The 22,037-nt window shown below is 39.3% G+C and overlaps 1 protein-coding gene and 1 long non-coding RNA gene across 2 annotated transcripts; one reads left to right on the forward strand and one right to left on the reverse strand.

Moving 5' to 3' along the window:
- Positions 1-3,585: 3,585 nt before the first annotated feature.
- LOC132133974 (histone H4) lies at positions 3,586-4,008 on the reverse strand. The gene has a single exon (XM_059546882.1). It carries the CDS (start codon positions 3,942-3,944, stop codon positions 3,633-3,635), a length of 312 nt encoding a protein of 103 aa, XP_059402865.1. The 5' UTR covers positions 3,945-4,008; the 3' UTR covers positions 3,586-3,632.
- Positions 4,009-10,167: 6,159 nt separating this feature from the next.
- On the forward strand, positions 10,168-11,536 carry LOC132133981 (uncharacterized). The gene is made up of 4 exons (XR_009429305.1): positions 10,168-10,361; positions 10,455-10,593; positions 10,728-10,800; positions 10,913-11,536. It is a non-coding gene; the product is annotated as an uncharacterized LOC132133981 (long non-coding RNA).
- Positions 11,537-22,037: the final 10,501 nt, after the last annotated feature.

Below are 22,037 nucleotides of genomic sequence, written 5' to 3' on the forward strand. Positions count from 1 at the left end.
GTTTCTCCTCTCTGTGTTTTCCGAGTGACGGTGTGTGTTATCTCAGCGAGGGTTGTGTGTGGTGTTTCTCCTCTCGGTGTGTTCCGAGTGACGGTGTGTGTTATCTCAGTGAGGGTTGTGTGTGGTGTTTCTCCTCTCTGTGTGTTCTGAGTGACGGTGTGTGTTATCTCAGCGAGGGTTGTGTGTGGTGTTTCTCCTCTCGGTGTGTTCCGAGTGACGGTGTGTGTTATCTCAGCGAGGGTCGTGTGTGGTGTTTCTCCTCTCGGTGTGTACCGAGTGACGGTGTGTGTTATCTCAGTGAGGGTTGTGTGTGGTGTTTCTCCTCTCTGTGTTTTCCGAGTGACGGTGTGTGTTATCTCAGCGAGGGTCGTGTGTGGTGTTTCTCCTCTCTGTGTTTTCCGAGTGACGGTGTGTGTTATCTCAGCGAGGGTCGTGTGTGGTGATTCTCCTCTCTGTGTGTTCTTAGTGACGGTGTGTGTTATCTCAGCGAGGGTTGTGTGTAGTGTTTCTCCTCTCGGTGTGTTCTGAGTGACGGTGTATGTCATCTCGGCGAGGGTTGTGTGTGGTGTTTCTCCTCTCTGTGTTTTCCGAGTGACGGTGTATGTCATCTCAGCGAGGGCTGTGTGTGGTGTTTCTCCTCTCGGTGTGTTCCGAGTGACGGTGTGTGTTATCTCAGCGAGGGCTGTGTGTGGTGTTTCTCCTCTCGGTGTGTTCAGAGTGACGGTGTGTGTTATCTCAGTGAGGGTTGTGTGTAGTGTTTCTCCTCTCGGTGTGTTCTGAGTGAGAGTGTGTGTTATCTCAGCGAGGAGTGTGTGTGGTGTTTCTCCTCTCGGTGTGTTCCGAGTGACGGTGTGTGTTATATCAGCGAGGGTTGTGTGTGGTGTTTCTCCTCTCGGTGTGTTCCGAGTGACGGTGTGTGTTATCTCTGCGAGGGTTGTGTGTAGTGTTTCTCCTCTCGGTGTGTTCTGAGTAAGAGTGTGTGTTATCTCAGCGAGGAGTGTGTGTGGTGTTTCTCCTCTCGGTGTGTTCCGAGTGACGGTGTGTGTCATCTCAGCGAGGGTTGTGTGTGGTGTTTCTCCTCTCTGTGTTTTCCGAGTGACGGTGTATGTCATCTCAGCGAGGGTTGTGTGTGGTGTTTCTCCTCTCGGTGTGTTCCGAGTGACGGTGTGTGTTATCTCAGCGAGGGTTGTGTGTGGTGTTTCTCCTCTCGGTGTGTTCCGAGTGACGGTGTGTGTTATCTCAGCGAGGGTTGTGTGTGGTGTTTCTCCTCTCGGTGTGTTCCGAGTGACGGTGTGTGTTATCTCAGCGAGGGTCGTGTGTGGTGTTTCTCCTCTCGGTGTGTTCCGAGTGACGGTGTGTGTTATCTCAGCGAGGGTCGTGTGTGGTGTTTCTCCTCTCGGTGTGTTCCGAGTGACGGTATGTGTTATCTCGGTGAGGGTTGTGTGTGGTGTTTCTCCTCTCGGTGTGTTCTGAACAAATTTTGATTATGTATCTAGTCAGAAAGAATCATGAGCAGAAACTTTTTTATTTTGGGTATGTCATTTCTGTCTCCATGCCAAAAATGGGGGGTGACTGGTAACGGGTTAATCCACAAAGTGTCCAAACAATAAACAAACACTTGACTTGACTCACCAACAGGGACAATACTCGACAAGAGACAATGGCAACATGAGGGCTAATTATACCAAATAAATGCAGAACACATGACACAATCCAACCGATGGGCAAACCGAACCACATGACAAGACAATAAATCAATAGGTGCGTTTGGTACAGATTGATCAAACTCTGTTTTGAAGCAGTGCATACCAGTTAAAAATTTAGTCGCTGACAGAATGTGACCGTCATGCTGGGCATCAAAGTGAGAACAACTTAAGAGCAGCTGGCTGACTCTCCAGAGCGACTGCAGGAGCGCAGATGACCACACAGCTGTTTCACAACTGGTCAGATTCACCGCATGACAACAATCATTTGTGTTTTGGGTTTATTCTAACCTTTTTAATTCCAATAATGGCCACAGAACTGTGTTTTTAGAACAGTAAATGCCTTTTTACTGTAGTCACAATGTTATATTGAGTGAAGTTTATCATAAAACACTAATAAAAGCATGTATACTCCACTTCATTAGTATATGAATATGTTAAACTATTCTTGAACAGATGGTGTTGTATTAAGCAGTACATTAAGTGTTTATTGCTCATGAAAATGTTTCGGAAAATAATACTTTTTATTCACTTTTGTGACAGCATATGCAAACAATGCATGAGTTTCACTAACAAGAGCAGAAAATGTCCAGCTTTCAACTCCGGAGACAGAAAACCATCGACCAAGGAGGATGCTGAGGATCCGGGGGGCCAGGGTGGAGCTGAGGGATCCAGAGATCCACGGCAGAACCAGAGCAACTAGGCGCAGCCAGTGGAGAAGGGTCCAGAGCCAATGGCGGGGCGACACCTGACCAAAGCAGATCCAGTGGTACGAGGGAGCCCTGGTGGAGCTGATGAATCAATGGTTGAAGGTGGAGGCGAGGGAGCTAGGAGCTGAGGTGGAGCCGCTGGGACTATGGGCTGAGGCGGAGTCCGGGCCTCGGAGGTGAGGGAGACGCTGGAGGATGGCAGTCCCGTGGGGCTAGTACCACATACATGGTGGACTAGAGGCGAGCAGAGGGGCTGCCAGATGACAGCGGTGGTGGAGGCAAGAGTGGGTGGCAGGGCAGGCATTTTGGAGGAGCGGCCACTGGAGTGTACTTTCTGGGAGCAGGTCCTGGAGGAACAGAAGCCCCCTCAGGGCTGGATGAGAAAACCAAGGAAGAAGGAGGGCTGGAATAATATATATAACTATTCCATGCATAAGTATTATTAACCTTATCTAGGACAGTTGAAATTTAGCTCAAGACCATTAATTTTGTTTGTAAATGTTACCATTCTTTGAGTGACATTAACCTGCGTCAAATTCAATTGAATGGGTATGATTTGGAAAGGCACACATCTTAATATAAGGTCTAACAGCTGATAATGCATATTAAGCCTGGAACACACCAAGCCGACGCCGACGAACTAGCGCTGATGAAAGCCACCTGTGTTGTTGCCTCGCGTCGGGGTAAAAAGCTGCTCTTGAACACACGAGAGAACTACTGCCGACTGTTAGGTAGAATGCGCGTTCTGCGCCTGCGTGTAAAAGACACAACTGTCTATTTCTGCAGATATATTCGTCATTCAAAAAGGGAAACTGAGGTTGGGGGTTCGATTCCCCGGGAACACATGATATGTAAAAATTGATAGCCTAAATACACTGTTAGTGGCTTTGGATAAAATTTAAATTTACATTCTGATCTAATTTTTGTAACTGAAACAGAAATAAAAATCCTCAATGCTGTGACACCTTTGTTATTCCCATTAATGAAAATATGCAGCTTTGTTAAAAGTATTATTATAATAGTAACAATCCTGTTACATTTCGCATCTCTAAAACAACGACTTAATCTATAACCAACAGTAAACTACTTAATTGTAACGAGTGTATGAACATACGGTTAGTTCTCATGTTCAGCACACAACAGCAGCGCGAGCTCTTTAAGTGAGAGTGTGGGTGGCTCTTAAAAGAGCCGTTGGGTTTGTTCTCTGATCTGAAGCGGTTTATCCTCCGAAGCCGTACAAGGTGCGTCCCTGTCGTTTGAGCGCGTACACAACGTCCATGGCGGTGACGGTCTTTCTCTTGGCGTGCTCGGTGTAGGTGACGGCGTCGCGGATCACGTTCTCCAGGAACACCTTCAGCACACCGCGGGTCTCCTCGTAGATCAGACCGGAGATGCGCTTGACTCCACCGCGGCGAGCTAGACGACGAATGGCGGGTTTGGTGATTCCCTGGATGTTATCGCGCAGCACTTTACGGTGACGCTTAGCGCCTCCTTTCCCGAGTCCTTTACCGCCTTTGCCTCTTCCAGACATTATGAGATGATCTCTGTTCCAGTCAAACGACGAATACAAATATAGAGCAAGTGCTGCAGGGAGCCGTTTTACAGTTGTTTACAGGACCTTACTGAAACCAGCTGAGCGTCACATGACTCACCCCTCCCCCTCTAGTTCGAGCAGGAAACGATGTGGGTTAACGCTAATCCTGATCTTACGATGACTCTCCTTTTTATTTTTAAAATGTTTTATAAAATAATTTAATGAGAAATGATTTGTTAGAGCATATGAACATAATATTTACATATGTGCTAATTTGACAGACGCTTTTAACTAAAGCGATTTGTGTATAATGTTGTTTCCTGTGTGTGTGTACATCTTCCATTATCAAAATACAAACGTGTTGTAATAAACTTCTCCTCTTTTATTTATGGGGGGCTATATGGAGGAGCACAGGCAGTGGCGGACTGGGACAGTAAATCAGGGAATCTGACTCCACCCCAGGCCACCTCTGTTGCTGCAGTCACCACACAATTCATGTGTCCACCAGACTGATAAACTATTTGGCTCTTTCAGTTGTTTGAATTGGGTGAAACTTAAAAAATAAATCAAAATCCTTAGACTGTGGACGGGCAAAAACATCATATGGAGTATCAAGGCATTCACTCTCTATCATCTTTCCCTGAATCTCTCTCTCTCTCACTCTGCACATTGAGTTTCTCTGCAATATGAAATAAGCACTTTCAATAATCTATATTAATTATGCAACCATCAATTGTATGTCCCAATGATCACAGTCCTACTACGGATGACCTTATAGATCATAAAAGCACATATATTTTTCTAAGAGTATAGCAGCATGTTTAGTTTTGCTTATAGCTTAAACTTTCCCTGAAGGATCGTGCCCTGACTCAAAAGCTGAACTGTCCTCCCTCTCTTGTTCAACAGCAGGAGCACTAACAGCACTAGTTACTGCTGCTTCCTTCATCACCTTCAAAATAAATACGCATTGTACACTAGGATACATATTGTAGACTAGAAATGGAAAATCAATTTCTGGTCAATTTTGGCACTAAAAAAATACTGTATCCCCAAATGTAAAACAGTGCGCTAGTTTGTGCAAGTACCGTTGTATGTGCTATGTGTATGGAAAAACTATACTTTCAAAAAATATATATTTTATCATATTATTAAGAATATTTTAATTACAAGCAACAGCACAAATAAAATACAATAGATTAAAGATGCAAATAAAATAAACTCACTTTTCACGGTTTTTTAGGGAGGTCTAAAGTTAGATTTTAGGTACAGAAATTTAATAAATTAATCAAATGTAAAATAGTATTGCATTTTGGACTATAAATTAAAGATTATTCTTTATTAAAGTTACAAAAGCTTTTCAATCAAGAGCAGTGAGTGATTTCTTTGTTGTTGCTCCTCCTTTGCGTTTATGCTCCATTTTTTTTTTTTTCATCGCTGTTTTTGTAATGTCTGGGAACCCAGATTGCTCATCCATCAACAGAAACAAATATTAGCTGAACCCCGTTTGTTTTACACCTGGTAAATATAATGTAAATGTATTTCTGACCGACCTGCTCCCTACTGGTGAAAAATGTCCCAGTGCTCCCGATGGCCAATCTGCCCCTGACTCCACAATAAGAATGAGAGCGGGCAATAATGCAAGTCCACCTCTGTATGGCTGAAGAAAAACCAAATGAAGACTTTGGAGTGGCCTAGTCAAAGTCCTCACATGACTCCTATTTGAGATGCTGTGGCATGATCTTAAAAAGGCGGTTCATGTTCGAAAACCTCCGGTGTGGCTGAATTACAACAATTCTGCATGGACCACAATTCCTCCACAGCGCTGTAACAGACTCATTGCATGTTAATGCAAACACTTGATTGCAGTTGTTGATGCTAAGGGTGGCCCAACCAGTTATCAGGTTTAGGAGGCAAACACTTTTTCACACAGGGCCATGTCGTTTTGGATTCAGTTTGCCCTTAATAATAAAAACCTTAATTTAAAAACTGCATGTTGTGTTCACTTGTTATCTTTTACTAATATTAAAATTTGTTTATTGAACGGAAACATTAAAGTGTGACAAACATGCAAAAAAAAAAAAAAAATGGACTCATAATAAACTGATTGTGGTTACAATTTTCAAAAAAGAAAAAAAAAAAAAGAAAAGAAATCAGGAAGGGGGGGCAACACTTTTTCCACACCACTGTGTGTGTGTGTGTGTGTGTGTGTGTGTGTGTGTGTGTGTATAAACTACATTGTGCGCATATTTACTTTTGAGTTGAAAACATTATTAATCATCATTATTACAATAAACACATATTCAGAAAAATCCTTCAATCCTAAGGAGAGGGGGGCTGTCCCCTAACACCATTTACCATCTGTAATATTGTCCTCTAATCATTAGATGGCTGTATGGTCCAACGTATATCCATGATGCATGCATTAGGTTTTGTATTTGGATATATATTTAGGTATTATTAAAGTTTGGCCAACCAGCGGTAGAAACATAAATTGGTGCCTATGATGATGATAATGATGATATCATTCACCTGTGTGTATATATATATATATTTTTTATTTTTTTTTATTTTTATTTTTAATAGACTCATTTACGGAGTCACGTGATGTGCTCATGAACCTAGTCGCACTTGAGTAGAGCTCTGTACGCTTGGCCCCTTTTTGCTGATTATTTTTATTTTGTCATTTTATTTTCAGTTTTATTCATTAATAATACTTTCCCTGATGGCATACAGTCAGTCATTAAGAAATCCAAGCCAGCGATCACGAGTGATATGGTGAAGATGGCGAACACTGTTGTGCACTTGGAGAACAGTCTCAGAACTGTGCTGACGCTGATGTGGAACGAGTTCACTTCTCAGTTGTTGTTCTAAACTGATCTTCTTACAGGGGAGATGAGAGAACAAAAGAAAGTTGGTACAGATCACGATAGATGAGTAGCCGCGCTCGAGCAACAGGTCGTGGATTCACAGGATCGCAACAGGCGCAGCAATCTGTGTTTGGTTGGATTGCCTGAAGGTTTGGGAACACACCCTTGGGTTTTTGAAAAGATTGTTAACCCTTGTGTCCGGCTGTCCATCAAGCCGAGGTTTGTTTGCTAAAAAAATTAAGAAGGGGGCTCTGCGACATATTGCTAGCTAGCAATGTGCAATCAAAAATTATCTGTTTATATCCTAGACTGCTGGGGTCACAGTCAGCTGCTGTTTGCTGATTGGTTGGCAGTCCGAATGTCGACAGATATTTTTTTTTACGAAAATAATTTAAAATGTAAATTACATTTTAACATTTTTAGCATTATGGCACCATCAGAGCCGCCTTAACCTAATGGGAGGCCCCGGGGCTGAGAGGTTTTGTAGGCCCCCCAAATCTCCCCGCCATCCACTAAATTTAGTCTCGTTTTAAAATGGTGTAAATCTACATCATAAAATGCATTAGTTTCTTTCAAGACCTGGCAACAACAGTGAGTTTTCCTTCTTTGAGACAGAAAACACCATAATATTGTTATTAAAATATCACTGAGCCCTCTTGAGCATAAACACAAGACACTTCACTTCATCACCTTCAAAATAAATACGCATTGTACACTAGGATACATATATTTTTACTGTTTAAAATAACTGTTTTCTATTTGAATATATTTTAAAAAGTAACTTATTTCTGTGATCAAAGCTGAATATTCAGCATCATTACTCCAGTCTTCAGTGTCACACTAATATGCTGATCTGCTGCTCAAGAAACATTTAATTCAATTCAATTCAGTTCGAGTTTATTTGTATAGTGTTTTTTTAAGATAATGACGAGTTAATGATAATGAGAAGCGGTTCTTCGGTTACAGGTAACAGCTCTTTCAGTAATTTAGTGGGTACAGGATCTAATAAACATGTTGTTGGTTTAGATACAGTGATAAGTTTATTTAGCTCTTCCTGTCCTATAGTTGTAAAGCACTGCAGTTTATCTTTGGGTGCGATGGATGAAACTGAAGTGTAAGACGCTGTAGAATCTACATTCGCTATTGTATTTCTAATGTTATCTATTTTATCAGTGAAGAAATTCATAAAGTCATTACTATTTAACGTTGGTGGAATATTTGAATCGGGTGGCGTCTGGTAATTTGTTAATTTAGCCACTGTGCTAAATAAAAACCTTGGATTGTTTTGGTTATTTTCAATGAGTTTGTGGATATGCTCTGCCCTAGCAGTTTTTAGAGCCTGTCTATACCTGGACATACTGTGTTTCAATGCAATTTTAAAAACTTCCAAGTTAGTTTTTCTCCATTTGCGTTCAAGACTACGAGTTACTTTCTTGAGAGAGTGAGTATTACTGTTATACCATGGCACAGTACGTTTTTCTCTAACCTTTTTCAATTTGATGGGGGCAACAGCTTCTAATGTATTAGAGAAAATAGTGCCCATGTTGTCAGTAATTTCGTCTAATTCATGTGTATTTTTGGGTACAAATAGCAGTTGAGATAGATCAGGCAGGTTATTTGTGAATCTGTCTTTGGTGGCTGGAACAATAGTTCTGCCCAGACGGTAACGCTGAGACTAGTAGACGGTGGGCCGAGGGTCCGTATCTGCTTTACTTTTCGAAATGAATGATCCCCATGGAGGGAGAACCTGGATTTGTAAAGTTGGGACGGTTGTTTTATTCTCAACGATATGAAAAGTGTTGCCACTCCCATTTATTGCACATTTTCCCCGAAATCATAATGCACGATCCGTAAATATGCAGGCAAACGCGGTTGCCTACTATATTAGTTGAGCCAATAGCGCGGCAAGATACTGACATGGGATTATTACTATCCAATCAGATGTAGTTTATTTAGAACAGCTGTTACACGAATGATTTAGCTATCAGACACGAGCACCAGCAGCGCATTGATCGTCAAGGACATTCTTTGTGTGATTGTAAGTATTCATTTAATTAGAATATATTTATATAAAATGTTTGTTTTGTACACTGTGTTGTTCAAACGTGTGTAAGCGTCTCGTTAGTGTCGTTTTAAGTAGGGTAACGTTTCAGCTGGCGAACTAGCAGTAGCCAGAGCCGTTTAGAATATCATATTTAACTGCTCTGGCAGTAAATCGCATCATGCGATTACATATTTGATTTGGTGTAAACATTACATTCTAACGGTGACACTTCGTCCAACTCGCATAGACTACAGCTCCACTTTATGTTGGTTGATAATTATCTCAGATCGTTTTGCAAACGTTCGCCAAAAACTCAAGGCGAACATGAACCTGTTGATGTTTAAGACATATATATTTAATTACCAGTTACATCTGACATAACGTTATAGAGTCAGTATCCTAATAATCTAATCAATATTCAAACTGGAGAGCTAAGAACTCTAACGTTAGTTAGAACTGTATGTATTAGAAATAAGATGATCACAATCAAAGAACATAAACTGCATGCAAAACAAACAAGATTATAAGTATAACTATAAAAAAACATAGACTATCAAACAAAGCAGAGTTATAATGTACATATCCTGTCATACAGATTTACTTCTGCAAGAGTAGCAAACACACATCTCCCCACATGTGTACATGCATACACACATGTGCCCTAGTCATCTTCAAGTGACTTATTGTCACAGTTTACACACTGACAGAGGTTTGTACATGGCAGCTCATGCAGTTTACATGTGCATCTACCTTTAACACAATTCGTTTTTTTACATGAGCAGTGCACAAGTTCCAGTATGGCCTCTGGAGCTGGCGGAAGAGTCATCCAGTCTACTCCGTAGAAATCTCCTACCATCTTCCAGCCATGATTTACAGGAGGAGGAATGTCTGGCATGCACTCAAGACACCTCCTGTGTACTGCAGCCTGATAGCTTGCCCGCTGGATGTGTTTATGCAAGGAGTCTTTGTTTGGAGGCAAGTCTCTCTCAGAACATTTACCTGATTTGAACAGGTTAGCCCTTGCAATATTGACATCTTGGCAGTCCTTCTGATCATATAGATCACACGTGTAAGCTTCCAGAGCCTCACATAGTTCTGGTGATGGGGTGAAACTTGTTCCTAGTTCTCTAAACATGGTGATGTATTCTGTTTTTGAACTTAGTTTTTTGTATGCTTTTTCTTTTCCAACCTTATGCAGAGCGCTCACTGTGTCACATCCAGAAAAGGCATGCAGACCTACAAGGGCATCACATTTGTCTTCGCCAAGATGGGCATGTAGCTTGGTAATATCAGGAATGTGTGTGTCATTATTGTCCCAGACAAGAGTCACCGGCACTTCATCACTGATTTTTTCAGGGATGTATATTTCTCCCCTCTCCATTTGTAGATGAGCAAGGGCAGTATCATGCTCAAGGACCTGGGAATTAGATGAGCAGTGACCCAGACCATTTAACAGCCCTATAAGCTGTGCAGAGCCAGTCATATGCCGAACTGCCATTGCAAGTGAGCACTGTTTAGGCATGAGCCACCTTCCTCTGGTTGCCAGGGTAATAATGTCCTGACAAGTGGACACTATTTTTCTGTTGTCCTCGTAAGTGACATCAACACGTTCATCTGATGGTTGTGATGACATTCCTGATATCCATGCAATGAAGTTAAAAAGTTGGTGAGGCACTACACTCATGCCATTTTCCAGTGTGAGATCACTTGCTGTTGGAGGCCATGGTAGCTTTGGGTATATTTTTGATGTATTTTGAATGATTTCTTTAAGTGTCATTGCTGCGTGATATAACTCCCGAGAATCATCCGTGGTGTTGGTGCCATTTTCTATATTTCCTTGACTTGTCATTTCTCCTTCACTTTCTTCAGATGAGGAGGAAGCAGAGGAGACGGCAACTTCATGCACAATTTCGTCAGCTGACAGATTGTCCACATATACAAGGTAGGTTGTGGATGCCTTCAGGAATTTCAAGAAGGGATGAGACTTGTGAAGTCTTGACTTAAGTGAGTGTGCCTTATAAGCTGCAATGTTCACTAATTTTGTGTGTGGTCAGATACCGGGTATAATCTCGATAGCAAGTGAAGTGATACCGTGCTTCACTAGCCACCAAGTCCCTGTCTTGGATATGGAGAAGGAGAGACTCGTCCCTTTTCCCTTCAGCGGCGAGTAGCAATTTCCCGGCATGGAGTGTTTCACACTGTGTTAGCTTTTCTTTTACCCTTTTCCTACTGTGTGACTGAACCTTGTACTTCTCATGTTTGCATATAATGCATTGTACTGGAAGCAGGTGTGGGGCCCGCTTGAACGTGCAGGAATCACGGGCGTAAGATCTCAGAGCCCGTGTTTTAACTGGAGTTGCATCACCATCCTCTGCCTCTACCACTAAAAGTGCAAAACAATAGATTTAGGTTCTGCACCCTTCCCCACATTACTGATTAAAGAAAAATGGTTTGTAACTTTCGGCAGGGTATATTGGTTCCACCTGTTCCCTTAACATGGGTAATAAACCTGTTTCACAGCTTTCAGGTGTCCGTCCTTGTTGATGTTAATGAGGCCATAATAGGAAGGGTTCATTTTTGCAGGGTGTTTTTATTATATTAGTTAATTCATTGTGTAGCTATATTAAGTTAACTCAAATCTAAACTCCCTGAAGTCCTAGACTCAATTAAACCTACTTCCTTCATATCTTTCTTTTTTCTATCTATCCTTCTTTCTAGATTTGTTTCTAACCTTTTCTTTTTTTTCTTATCTATTTATTTTTTTCTTTCTACCTGTCTATTGAACTTTATTGCCTTAACTTTTGGGCTAGGCTTTAAGCCAACTTAAAAGTTTGCCAAAACATTTCAAGTAGTTTTTTGAACTAATCTTATGTTGTTACTGCAACTACACTGCACATATCTGTATGTGTTGTTCATACTGTATATCTATTCTGCTCTTATATAATATTTAATTTATATTACTGTAAATACTACTTTCTTAACTGTATATTACTGTCCATTCTGCACTGTACAGGTCAAAAATTTAGAAAACATTACGATTTTTTTGTTTTTGAAAGTCTCTTCTACTCAAGCCTGCATAAATGAGTAGAAAAAAAAATATATATATATATATATAAATTAACTTTGATAGTGATTTAAAAAAAAAAATAGCATCATTACTTCAGTCTTCAGTGTCACATGTAACATCAGTCTATCACATGATCATTAGAAATCATTCTAATATTCTGATTTTTTATGAGTGTTGCAAACAGTTCTGCTAATGTATTTGATGAATAAAAGATTAAAAAGAAAAAAACTCAAATAATATAAATCTTATTTACTATCACTTTTTATCAATTTAACACATCCTTGCTGAATAAAAGTATTGATTTTATTTAAAAAAAGATTTTTTTTTAAATATATTTATATATTATATATTTATTTATATATATAAAATATGTTGTTACAAAATACTTGCATTTTAAAAACATAGCTGCTGCTGCTTTTTTTGTTTTGTTTTACTTTTTATTCATCAAAGTATCATACAAAAGTATCACATGTTCTGAACAAATATTAAGCAGCAGAACTGTTTCCAACTTTGATAATGAATCATCATATTAGAATGATTTCTAAAGGATTGTGTGATAATGATCCTAAAAATTCAGCTTTGCATCACAGAAATAAATGATACTTTAAAGTATAATAAATTGAAAATCAATTATTTTAATTGTAATAATATAATCACAATATTAAATTTTTCCCCTGTATTTTAGATAAAATAAATGCAGGCTTGATGAGCGGAAGAAACTCATTAAAAAAAACATTAAAAATAGTAGTTTCCAAACTTTTGACCTGTACTGTATGTCCAATACTGCACTGCCTGTCTATACAATATAATACCAACCTTTCTTTGCAGTTTCTTCAACTGATACTGCCTTCTCTCTTCTCCTTTGTGCTCGTTTTATCTTCGTAATATTTGTGAAATGACTGTAGCACTCCCTGTGGTAGCCAGTGTTAGCTGGTTTGACTAACTGGTTTGTAGGTTCCTGGCTTTGTAACTTGTATGCCTGTACTGCCTCTTCTGCAATGATACCTTCTATGCCCTCAAGGTCTTTCCACAGAAACACTGATTTAATAAATTTCTCCCAACTTATGTCTGTGAATGGAATGGTGGGTCCACCACTTCCCTCAAATATATGCATACAGCACTTCATGTTTTTTCATTTCATCCAAGTAAACATGGGCGGGAAAAAAAGTATTGTCTGTCTCATTTTTTCATGACGCTGTTTCCAAGCAATACCATTATGTCAAATGTGTTAAATCAGAAGGGTGTATTTATTAAAGATTACAAAGAAATGATAGGATATCGTATGACAAAGTTGGTTACATAAAATAAAAACAAATATAAATGTATAACGTAACCTCTACATTATAATTTTGTGTCAAACTGAATATGTAGCAAAATTAGGTAAAATAGTTCTTATCTTAAATAGTACAATCTTAAATCCTTGGCGCGAAGCTCGCCAGTGCGTTCACAAACGAATCGCCGACACTTTCCACGCACGCTATTGGCTGAAGGCAACAAATACGTCATGCAGGTCGGACCCCGCAAGTAGCTGCTTGCTCTATTCGCCGGGAAAATAACCTGGAGAAAATGACCGATATTATAGTAATGTGCAAAGTGTTTGAGTGGCAACAATTTTTATTTGCTTTGTTGAAAAGCGTAGCGGTTACATATAAAAAACTGGGTTATCCCTCGCCACAGATCGTTTGAAAACACGAAATCTCCCCTCGGCCCACCGTCTATAGGGCTGGGATAAACGATTATTTTTTAAACGATTAATCTAGCGATTATTTTTTCGATGCATCGATTAATCTAACGATTAATTTTTTCAGACCGATTTGATTTCGATTATCTCCCCATTAATTGACTACTAACAATTTATACATGTTGATTTACATATCTGAATGAAAAAAACATGAATTCCTTAACATTGCAATATATGTTTATTGCTCTTAAAATTACAAAATAAAAGACTAAGAATGCATTACTTTGCACTTGTATAGAGATAGCATTCAATAAAACCTTGAAGCCTTGAAAACACATAGCTTACTGAAACAAGCTTACTGAACACATAGGTCCTAGCTTACTGAAAAAAGTTCTTCTTTCAGATGAAAATAACAACAACTTGATGTCTAGCATTCAATAAAAAGTTCACCCAAAATACTTGTTTAGAGCAATTGAAAGAATACAGTATGTAAATGTAAACTTTAGGGCTTTAAGCTAATACAGAGAGTGCTTTTACAAAAAAAAAAAAGAAGAAAAAATGGAGAAAAAAAATCTCCGAATGCTCCACGTGAAACTTTGGTGTTTCGCCCTTTTTCTATCGTGTTTAATGATTTTGATTAATATGCACAAGGGAGGGAGAGAGCAAGAAGCGCTCGTGTAGTTTGAAGACTGTGAGTGCGCGAGCGCGCCTGAAACTTTGCTGTTTCGCCCTTTTTCTATCGTGTTTAATGATTTTGATTAATATGCACAAGGGAGGGAGAGAGCAAGAAGCGCTCGTGTAGTTTGAAGACTGTGAGTGCGCGAGCGCGCGTGAAACTTTGGTGTTTCGCCCTTTTTCTATCGTGTTTAATGATTTTGATTAATATTCACGAGGGAGGGAGAGAGCAAGAAGCGCTCGTGTAGTTTGAAGACTGTGAGTGCGCGAGCGCGCGTGAAACGTTGGTGTTTCGCCCTTTTTCTATCGTGTTTAATGATTTTGATTAATATTCACGAGGGAGGGAGAGAGCAAGAAGCGCTCGTGTTGTTTGAAGACTGTGAGTGCGCGAGCGCGCGTGAAACTTTGGTGTTTCGCCCTTTTTCTATCGTGTTTAATGATTTTGATTAATATGCACAAGGGAGAGAGAGAGCAAGAAGCGCTCGTGTTGTTTGAAGACTGTGAGTGCGCGAGCGCGCGTGAAACTTTGGTGTTTCGCCCTTTTTCTATCGTGTTTAATGATTTTGATTAATATGCACAAGGGAGAGAGAGAGCAAGAAGCGCTCGTGTTGTCTGAAGACTGTGAGTGCGCGCGCAGCCGGGGCTCTCTCTCGTACGCGCCCTGTCACTGTCACTGTCACTCACCGTCAAATAACACTTTCACAGCCGCCAAAAAAAAAGATCAATGCAGAAAAACCCCTGGATTGGTTATATAACGTTGGACAGAATGTTGATCCGGCCATCGCGTATATTCAGCGCACATAAGGTAAACGTTTTGAAACGTTTTTTAGAGAAATAAAAACAGGTCGACGAATCGATGCGCATATTTTGCGTCGACGTATTTTTTGCGTCGACGTCATCGATGACCTCGACGCGTTGTCCCAGCCCTAGCGGAGACATATAGTTAATATCAGTGATATGCAGCTTGCACGATACAAGGAAATGCCCTGTTCTGGGCTGCCGTTCCCAATAAACATAAATGCTTTATGATAGTTTTGGAAAACACAGTCCTGTTTTAATGCACTGTCAGAAGTAAGTGCAATTGATTAGTTCTGACTTGCGTGTGTTCAGATGAGAAGGAAAATAGTTATTTCCTACACAGTTATTTGCTAACATAGGTTAGTCAAATACAATATTGTATGCATTATTTTTTGTTAAAATTATTGGTAAATAAAACTCACCTTACCCAGTCGGCATTTCAACATTGATTCAACATCAGGTGCCATGGATCACCTTTCGATTTTACAAATTGGATCCACGTTGATAACGCGGCATTGTTTCACCGTCACATGTTTTCACATGCTCAAAATATTGAAACAGCAGTTTATTCTGGAAACATACTGTATAAAACACATGAAAATAATCCCACACTTGAGTTTGTTTGTGCATGGATGTAATTGTTAAAAACCTGTAGAACAAAAAGACCAAAAATAAATCCTCATAAAATATCAACTTTGATATTGATTTTTTTATTATTCTGAAAAATGAATGCAAAACAAATCACAAAATATTTTCAATTTAAAGTTTCATAACAAGTGAGGTTGGAAACAAAGTGCACAACACTATTCATCAAACGCATGTATTCAGATGAAAGTTTACAAAATTAACAAATTATTCACAAGCAGTGTTTCCAGACTCCCCAGTTACACTGTTTTAATCAGAATCCTAACTGTACAGTGTACAAGTGAAACCACTCCTATCACAAAAGGTCAATGAGTCTCTGGCAGAAGTGACAATGTAATGTAAAGATTAACTCTTTTTTTATTTGTTCTTAGGTGAAGCAGAACAAAAGTCAGGTGCACCCAAACTTTTGACCGCATCGCGTCGTTTTACAAATTCACTTTTTTTAATGCTGTCCATATAGGCAATATTGACATGTAGCCAAATTGATTAACTAACAATCTGGTTAACATAATGTTCTTTATTTGAAGCACAATTCTACACGAAAAGTAACTTACTGAAAATGAAACTTAAAACATCTCAAGATGAATAAAATAACAATATAATTTCTAAATGAAGTGTTTTAAGGTCTTCAAACTGAACATCTCACAGCTCAGTGTCTTATGGACTGTCCTCCACTGCAGTCACATGGCCTTCAGATGACCATCTCCTGTAGTTTTCTTGATCTCTGTCCTCGTCTAAACCAGCTGGACTCTCTCTAGCATCGAAATCTTCCAGACTTGACCCTCTGCACTGATTCTGATCAGATCCTCACTGTGTCTAAATGAAGGGATGCTCTAGTGTCTCATCTGAACAGATAAACTGTCCATAAACAGCTTATAGCACTGTTTCAGCTAGTAAAATACTTCAGTTTTCTGAAACAAAGTGGTTATATTTTGTTTCATTTTTTTCATGAAGTTAATTTAGAAAATCTTTTGGAGCACTTTTATTTGTTAATTACTAGGAGAGCGGGGTAAGTCAAAAACAAACTCTTTCATTATAATGATAATCAGCAGACGGACGTCGCGGAGACATCTGCTAAAGAGCGCGTCATCTGATAAACATCGGATAATGTTTTTAGTCGTATTTTGATCATCTGTAGATCGGCTGTTTGAGCTGTTAACTGAATCTCTTCACTATAAATGACATCTATACGACGTATCTTTATCACCCGAAATATGCCGCATATGCGTCGAAGATGGGAAGCTGCAGACCCGCTGCTATACTTGATTAGTTTAAAGAGAAATACGTGAAGAAATAACGATTATTTAAAATCCATATTCTGATTTGCTTTTCTTTGTACAAGAACGTATATCATGTTTAAAAGCAAACAGCACATTATTTTTGTAGATAGACTTTGCATCAGGGGATCCATACTTGTCCTTATTTCTTATAATTGTCTTATAATCCATTAATATTTAGCCTACAACACCCAACACTTATTCTTTACTTATGCACAAATAACAGTCTGCTTTACATGGACATTATTATTGCTCTAAATGATCCGGCAAAATAAGTCAAGAAGAGACTGGTTTTCCTTTGCTAAAGGAAGAAAACTTTGTTTCCTTTGCTCCTACATTTCCCAGAAGCAGGAAAAACTGAGGAGACAAGAGCAAACGTGTCTGTGTGGTACATCACAGCCATTGTGAGGGCGATGGCCAACACTGCTCCTCAGTTTAGTCAAAATAAGAGTCCCCATCTCACTCAATAATCGACAGTTATTTACACTTGATAGTTTTCAGCTCCCTATTACATCTAACATATAGAATATATGTATGGAAAATAAACTTCTTCTTCCAAAATCACAATACCTAAAATGTGTACATACTTCAGGGTGTCACAAAAGTTATTTTGTAGAGTGCATATACAATCTTTGACTGTACTTTTAGGTTTCAAGTGTTCAACATTACAAGCTTGGTGATTGGAATTAACAATTAAATGTAAACACACAAATACACACACGAGAAGGGTATTCCTGCACAACAGGAGGCTGCAGTTTCAGGACCGCAACTCTCGGACCGCAGCTTTAGGACCCTAGTTTTTTTGTGACAGCGCCACCTACCGTACTGGATCAACACTAATTAAAGATGGACGACGTGGACAGCAATCAGACGGTGAGTACTGATATTTAATTAAGTTTTATTTTATAACGTGTAAACGGTGCGAAGTTTACATAGTGAGAACTGCTTACTATGAATTAATAATTAATTCCCACCAAATTAAGAATTTGTGAGGTAGTTTTATTAATTACTACGACGTTAATTCGTGGCCATGATTTCATAAATCCATGTTGAGTTTAAATGACGAAGTATTATAAGTGAATCTAGCCTGCACATTAATTAAACTTATCAGATGACAAGAGCATGGTTGATGTAAAGTTTTTAAGATTTACCTGCATCTTAATCTTAATGTATTGGTGTGAATACTGGCTTAATAGTCGTTGTTTTACCATATTTATGTATAAAATATCTTTCATAATTAAACTGCACTGACTGCCTAGTTGCAGTATGTGTTAGCCTGTTGTTTTGGCATTGTTTTGCAATGATGAATGAGGCGTTTGGCAATTTTAATAGCTTGTTACAATTTGGCCTAGTCTGCAGGTCTACTCCACATACAGTCCATTGATATCATGTGTTAGTTTCTGTCATGTTCTGCATGGCCAATATGAAGTGATTTTATGGATTTGGTTAGGCTCATTGTAGGACAGATGATTAAAAAAGGCACTAGGGATATTTTCATGATCTCAAAATATTCTAACAAGTAGGCTCTCTCTTTTTCAAGATACATTTAACAATCGAAAAATGGAGATCCCTGCCCACATTGAAGAGATGCACCACATGCATTAAGAATTTTCATCAAGCACGGTGAGTAATGGCTTCTCCTATCATTGTTTCTTGCACCTCTTGCCACATGTACAGTTTATCTATCTCTGTCGCTGATGAGGGATTCACATGTGATAAATGCAGGGAAATAGTTAGGCTGACAGAGAAGATTTCAGAATTAGAGACACGCATCCAAACTTTAATTGAGGACAGTAAGAATGTTAGGGCTCTAGATGCGGCTTTGGATGCGTCTAGCTCAGGGATTCCTGTACATTGTTCGGTTCCGGAAACAGAGCCCTTGCAGCAGGGCAACTGGGTGACGGTGAGGCAGCGTAGTCGTGGGTCAAAACACCGCTCTTCTGTTCCGATCAAAACATTAAACAGGTTCTCCCCACTCAGTGATGCACCCACTGAGAAACCTGATGAAAGTGCTCTAGTTATTGGTGATTCTATTGTACGGAACGTGAATATAGAGACACCAGCCACCATAGTCAAATGTTTACCGGGAGCCAGAGCGCCTGACATCTTGGCAAATTTAAAAGTGCTGGCTAATGCTAAACGTAAATACAGTAAGATTGTTATTCATGCCGGCGCTAATGATGTTCGACTTCGCCAGTCGGAGATCACTAAAAATAACATTAAAGAGGTGTGTGAACTTGCAAGCACGATGTCAGACACTGTAATATGCTCTGGTCCCCTCCCTGCTTACCGTGGTGATGAGATGCATAGCAGATTGTCAGCACTCAATGGCTGGATGTCTAAGTGGTGCCCACAGAATAACATAGGTTTCATAGACAATTGGACGAGCTTTTGGGGCAGACCTGACCTGTTTAAAAGAGATGGTCTTCATCCCTCCTGGGGTGGCGCCACTCTTCTCTCTAGAAATATGGCAAATAGTCTTAGTGTTTATACTTGACTAACTGGGGCCCAGGTCAGGAAGCAGACAGACTGGCTAAACCGACCGTCTGCTAGCCGCCTCCCGTCACAGAGGTCAGTTAATTCTCAGCACATAGAGACTTTTTCACCTAGATATCACACTATAGAGACTGTGTCTGTTCCCCGAACTAGAAAAAACAAAAAACGTCCAAACCAGGTTAAGATTAACAATTTAATTGAGGTTCAACAAATAAAAAACAGAAGCAATATGGATAAACAAATGATAAAGCTTGGCTTATTGAATATCAGATCCCTTTCTACGAAAACACTTTTTGTAAATAATATGATCACTGATCATAATATAGATGTACTCTGTTTGACAGAAACCTGGCTAAAACCTGATGATTACATTATTTTAAATGAGTCCACCCCCCAAGATTACTGTTATAAACATGAGCCACGTCTAAAAGGCAAAGGTGGAGGTGTTGCTTCAATTTATAACAACGTTTTCAGGATTTCTCAGAGGGCAGGCTACAAGTATAACTCGTTTGAAGTAATGGTGCTTCATATAACATTATCCAAAGAAACAAATGTTAATGATAAATCCCCTGTTATGTTTGTACTGGCTACTGTATACAGGCCACCAGGGCACCCTACAGACTTTATTAAAGAGTTTGGTGATTTTACATCTGAGTTAGTTCTGGCTGCAGATAAAGTTTTAATAGTTGGTGATTTTAATATCCATGTTGATAATGAAAACGATGCATTGGGATCAGCATTTATAGACATTCTGAACTCTATTGGTGTTAGACAACACGTTTCAGGACCTACTCATTGTCGAAATCATACTCTAGATTTAATACTGTCACATGGAATTGATGTTGATGGTGTTGAAATTATTCAGCCAAGTGATGATATCTCAGATCATTATTTAGTTCTGTGCAAAATTCATATAGCCAAAATTGTAAATTCTACTTCTTGTTACAAGTATGGAAGAACCATCATTTCTAACACAAAAGACTGCTTTTTAAGTTATCTTCCTGATGTATCCAAATTCCTTAGCATATCCAAAACCTCAGAACAACTTGATGATGTAACAGAAACTATGGACTCTCTCTTTTCTAGCACTTTAAATAAAGTTGCTCCTTTACGCTTAAGGAAGGTTAAGGAAAACAGTTTGACACCATGGTATAATGAGCATACTCGCACCCTAAAGAGAGCAGCCCGAAAAATGGAGCGCAGCTGGAGGAAAACAAAACTAGAGGTATTTCGTATTGCTTGGCGGGAAAGTAACATATCCTACAGAAAAGCATTAAAAACTGCTAGATCCGATTACTTTTCTTCTCTTTTAGAAGAAAACAAACATAACCCCAGGTATTTATTCAATACAGTGGCTAAATTAACGAAAAATAAAGCCTCAACAAGTGTTGACATTTCCCAACACCACAGCAGTAATGAGTTTATGAACTACTTTACTTCTAAAATCGATACTATTAGAGATACAATTGCAACCATTCAGCCGTCAGCTACAGTATCACATCAGACAGTGCACTATAGACCCCCTGAGGAACAGTTCCACTCATTCTCTACCATAGGAGAGGAAGAATTGTATAAACTTGTTAAATCATCTAAACCAACAACATGTATGTTAGACCCTATACCATCTAAGCTCCTGAAAGAGATGCTTCCAGAAGTCATAGATCCTCTTCTGACTATTATTAATTCCTCATTGTCATTAGGACATGTCCCCAAAACCTTCAAACTGGCTGTTATTAAGCCTCTCATCAAAAAACCACAACTTGACCCCAAAGAACTAGTTAATTATAGACCAATCTCGAATCTCCCTTTTCTGTCCAAGATACTAGAAAAGGTGGTATCCACACAATTATATTCCTTCTTAGAGAAAAATGGTATATGTGAGGATTTCCAGTCAGGATTTAGACCGTATCATAGTACTGAGACTGCTCTTCTTAGAGTTACAAATGATCTGCTCTTATCATCTGATCGTGGGTGTATCTCTCTATTAGTTTTATTGGATCTTAGTGCTGCGTTTGACACAATTGACCACAACATTCTTTTGCATAGACTTGAATACTTTGTTGGCATCAGTGGAAGTGCATTAGCATGGTTTAAATCGTACTTATATGACCGCCATCAGTTCGTAGCAGTGAATGAAGATGTATCCTATCGATCACAAGTGCAGTATGGAGTACCTCAAGGCTCAGTACTAGGGCCGCTACTCTTCACGCTTTATATGTTACCCTTGGGAGATATCATCAGGAAACATGGTGTTAGCTTTCACTGTTATGCTGATGATACTCAGCTCTATATTTCTTCGCAGCCCGGTGAAACACACCAATTTGAAAAACTAATGGATTGCATAGTCGATATAAAAAACTGGATGACGAGTAATTTCTTACTGCTAAATTCTGAAAAAACAGAGGTGTTAATTATAGGACCTAAAAACTCTGCTTGTAATAACCTAGAACATTGTCTAAGACTTGATGGTTGCTCTGTCAATTCTTCGTCATCAGTTAGGGACCTAGGTGTGCTACTTGATCGCAATCTTTCCTTAGAAA

This window comes from Carassius carassius, unplaced genomic scaffold (assembly GCF_963082965.1).
Source record: "Carassius carassius unplaced genomic scaffold, fCarCar2.1 SCAFFOLD_79, whole genome shotgun sequence".
NCBI lineage: Eukaryota > Metazoa > Chordata > Actinopteri > Cypriniformes > Cyprinidae > Carassius > Carassius carassius.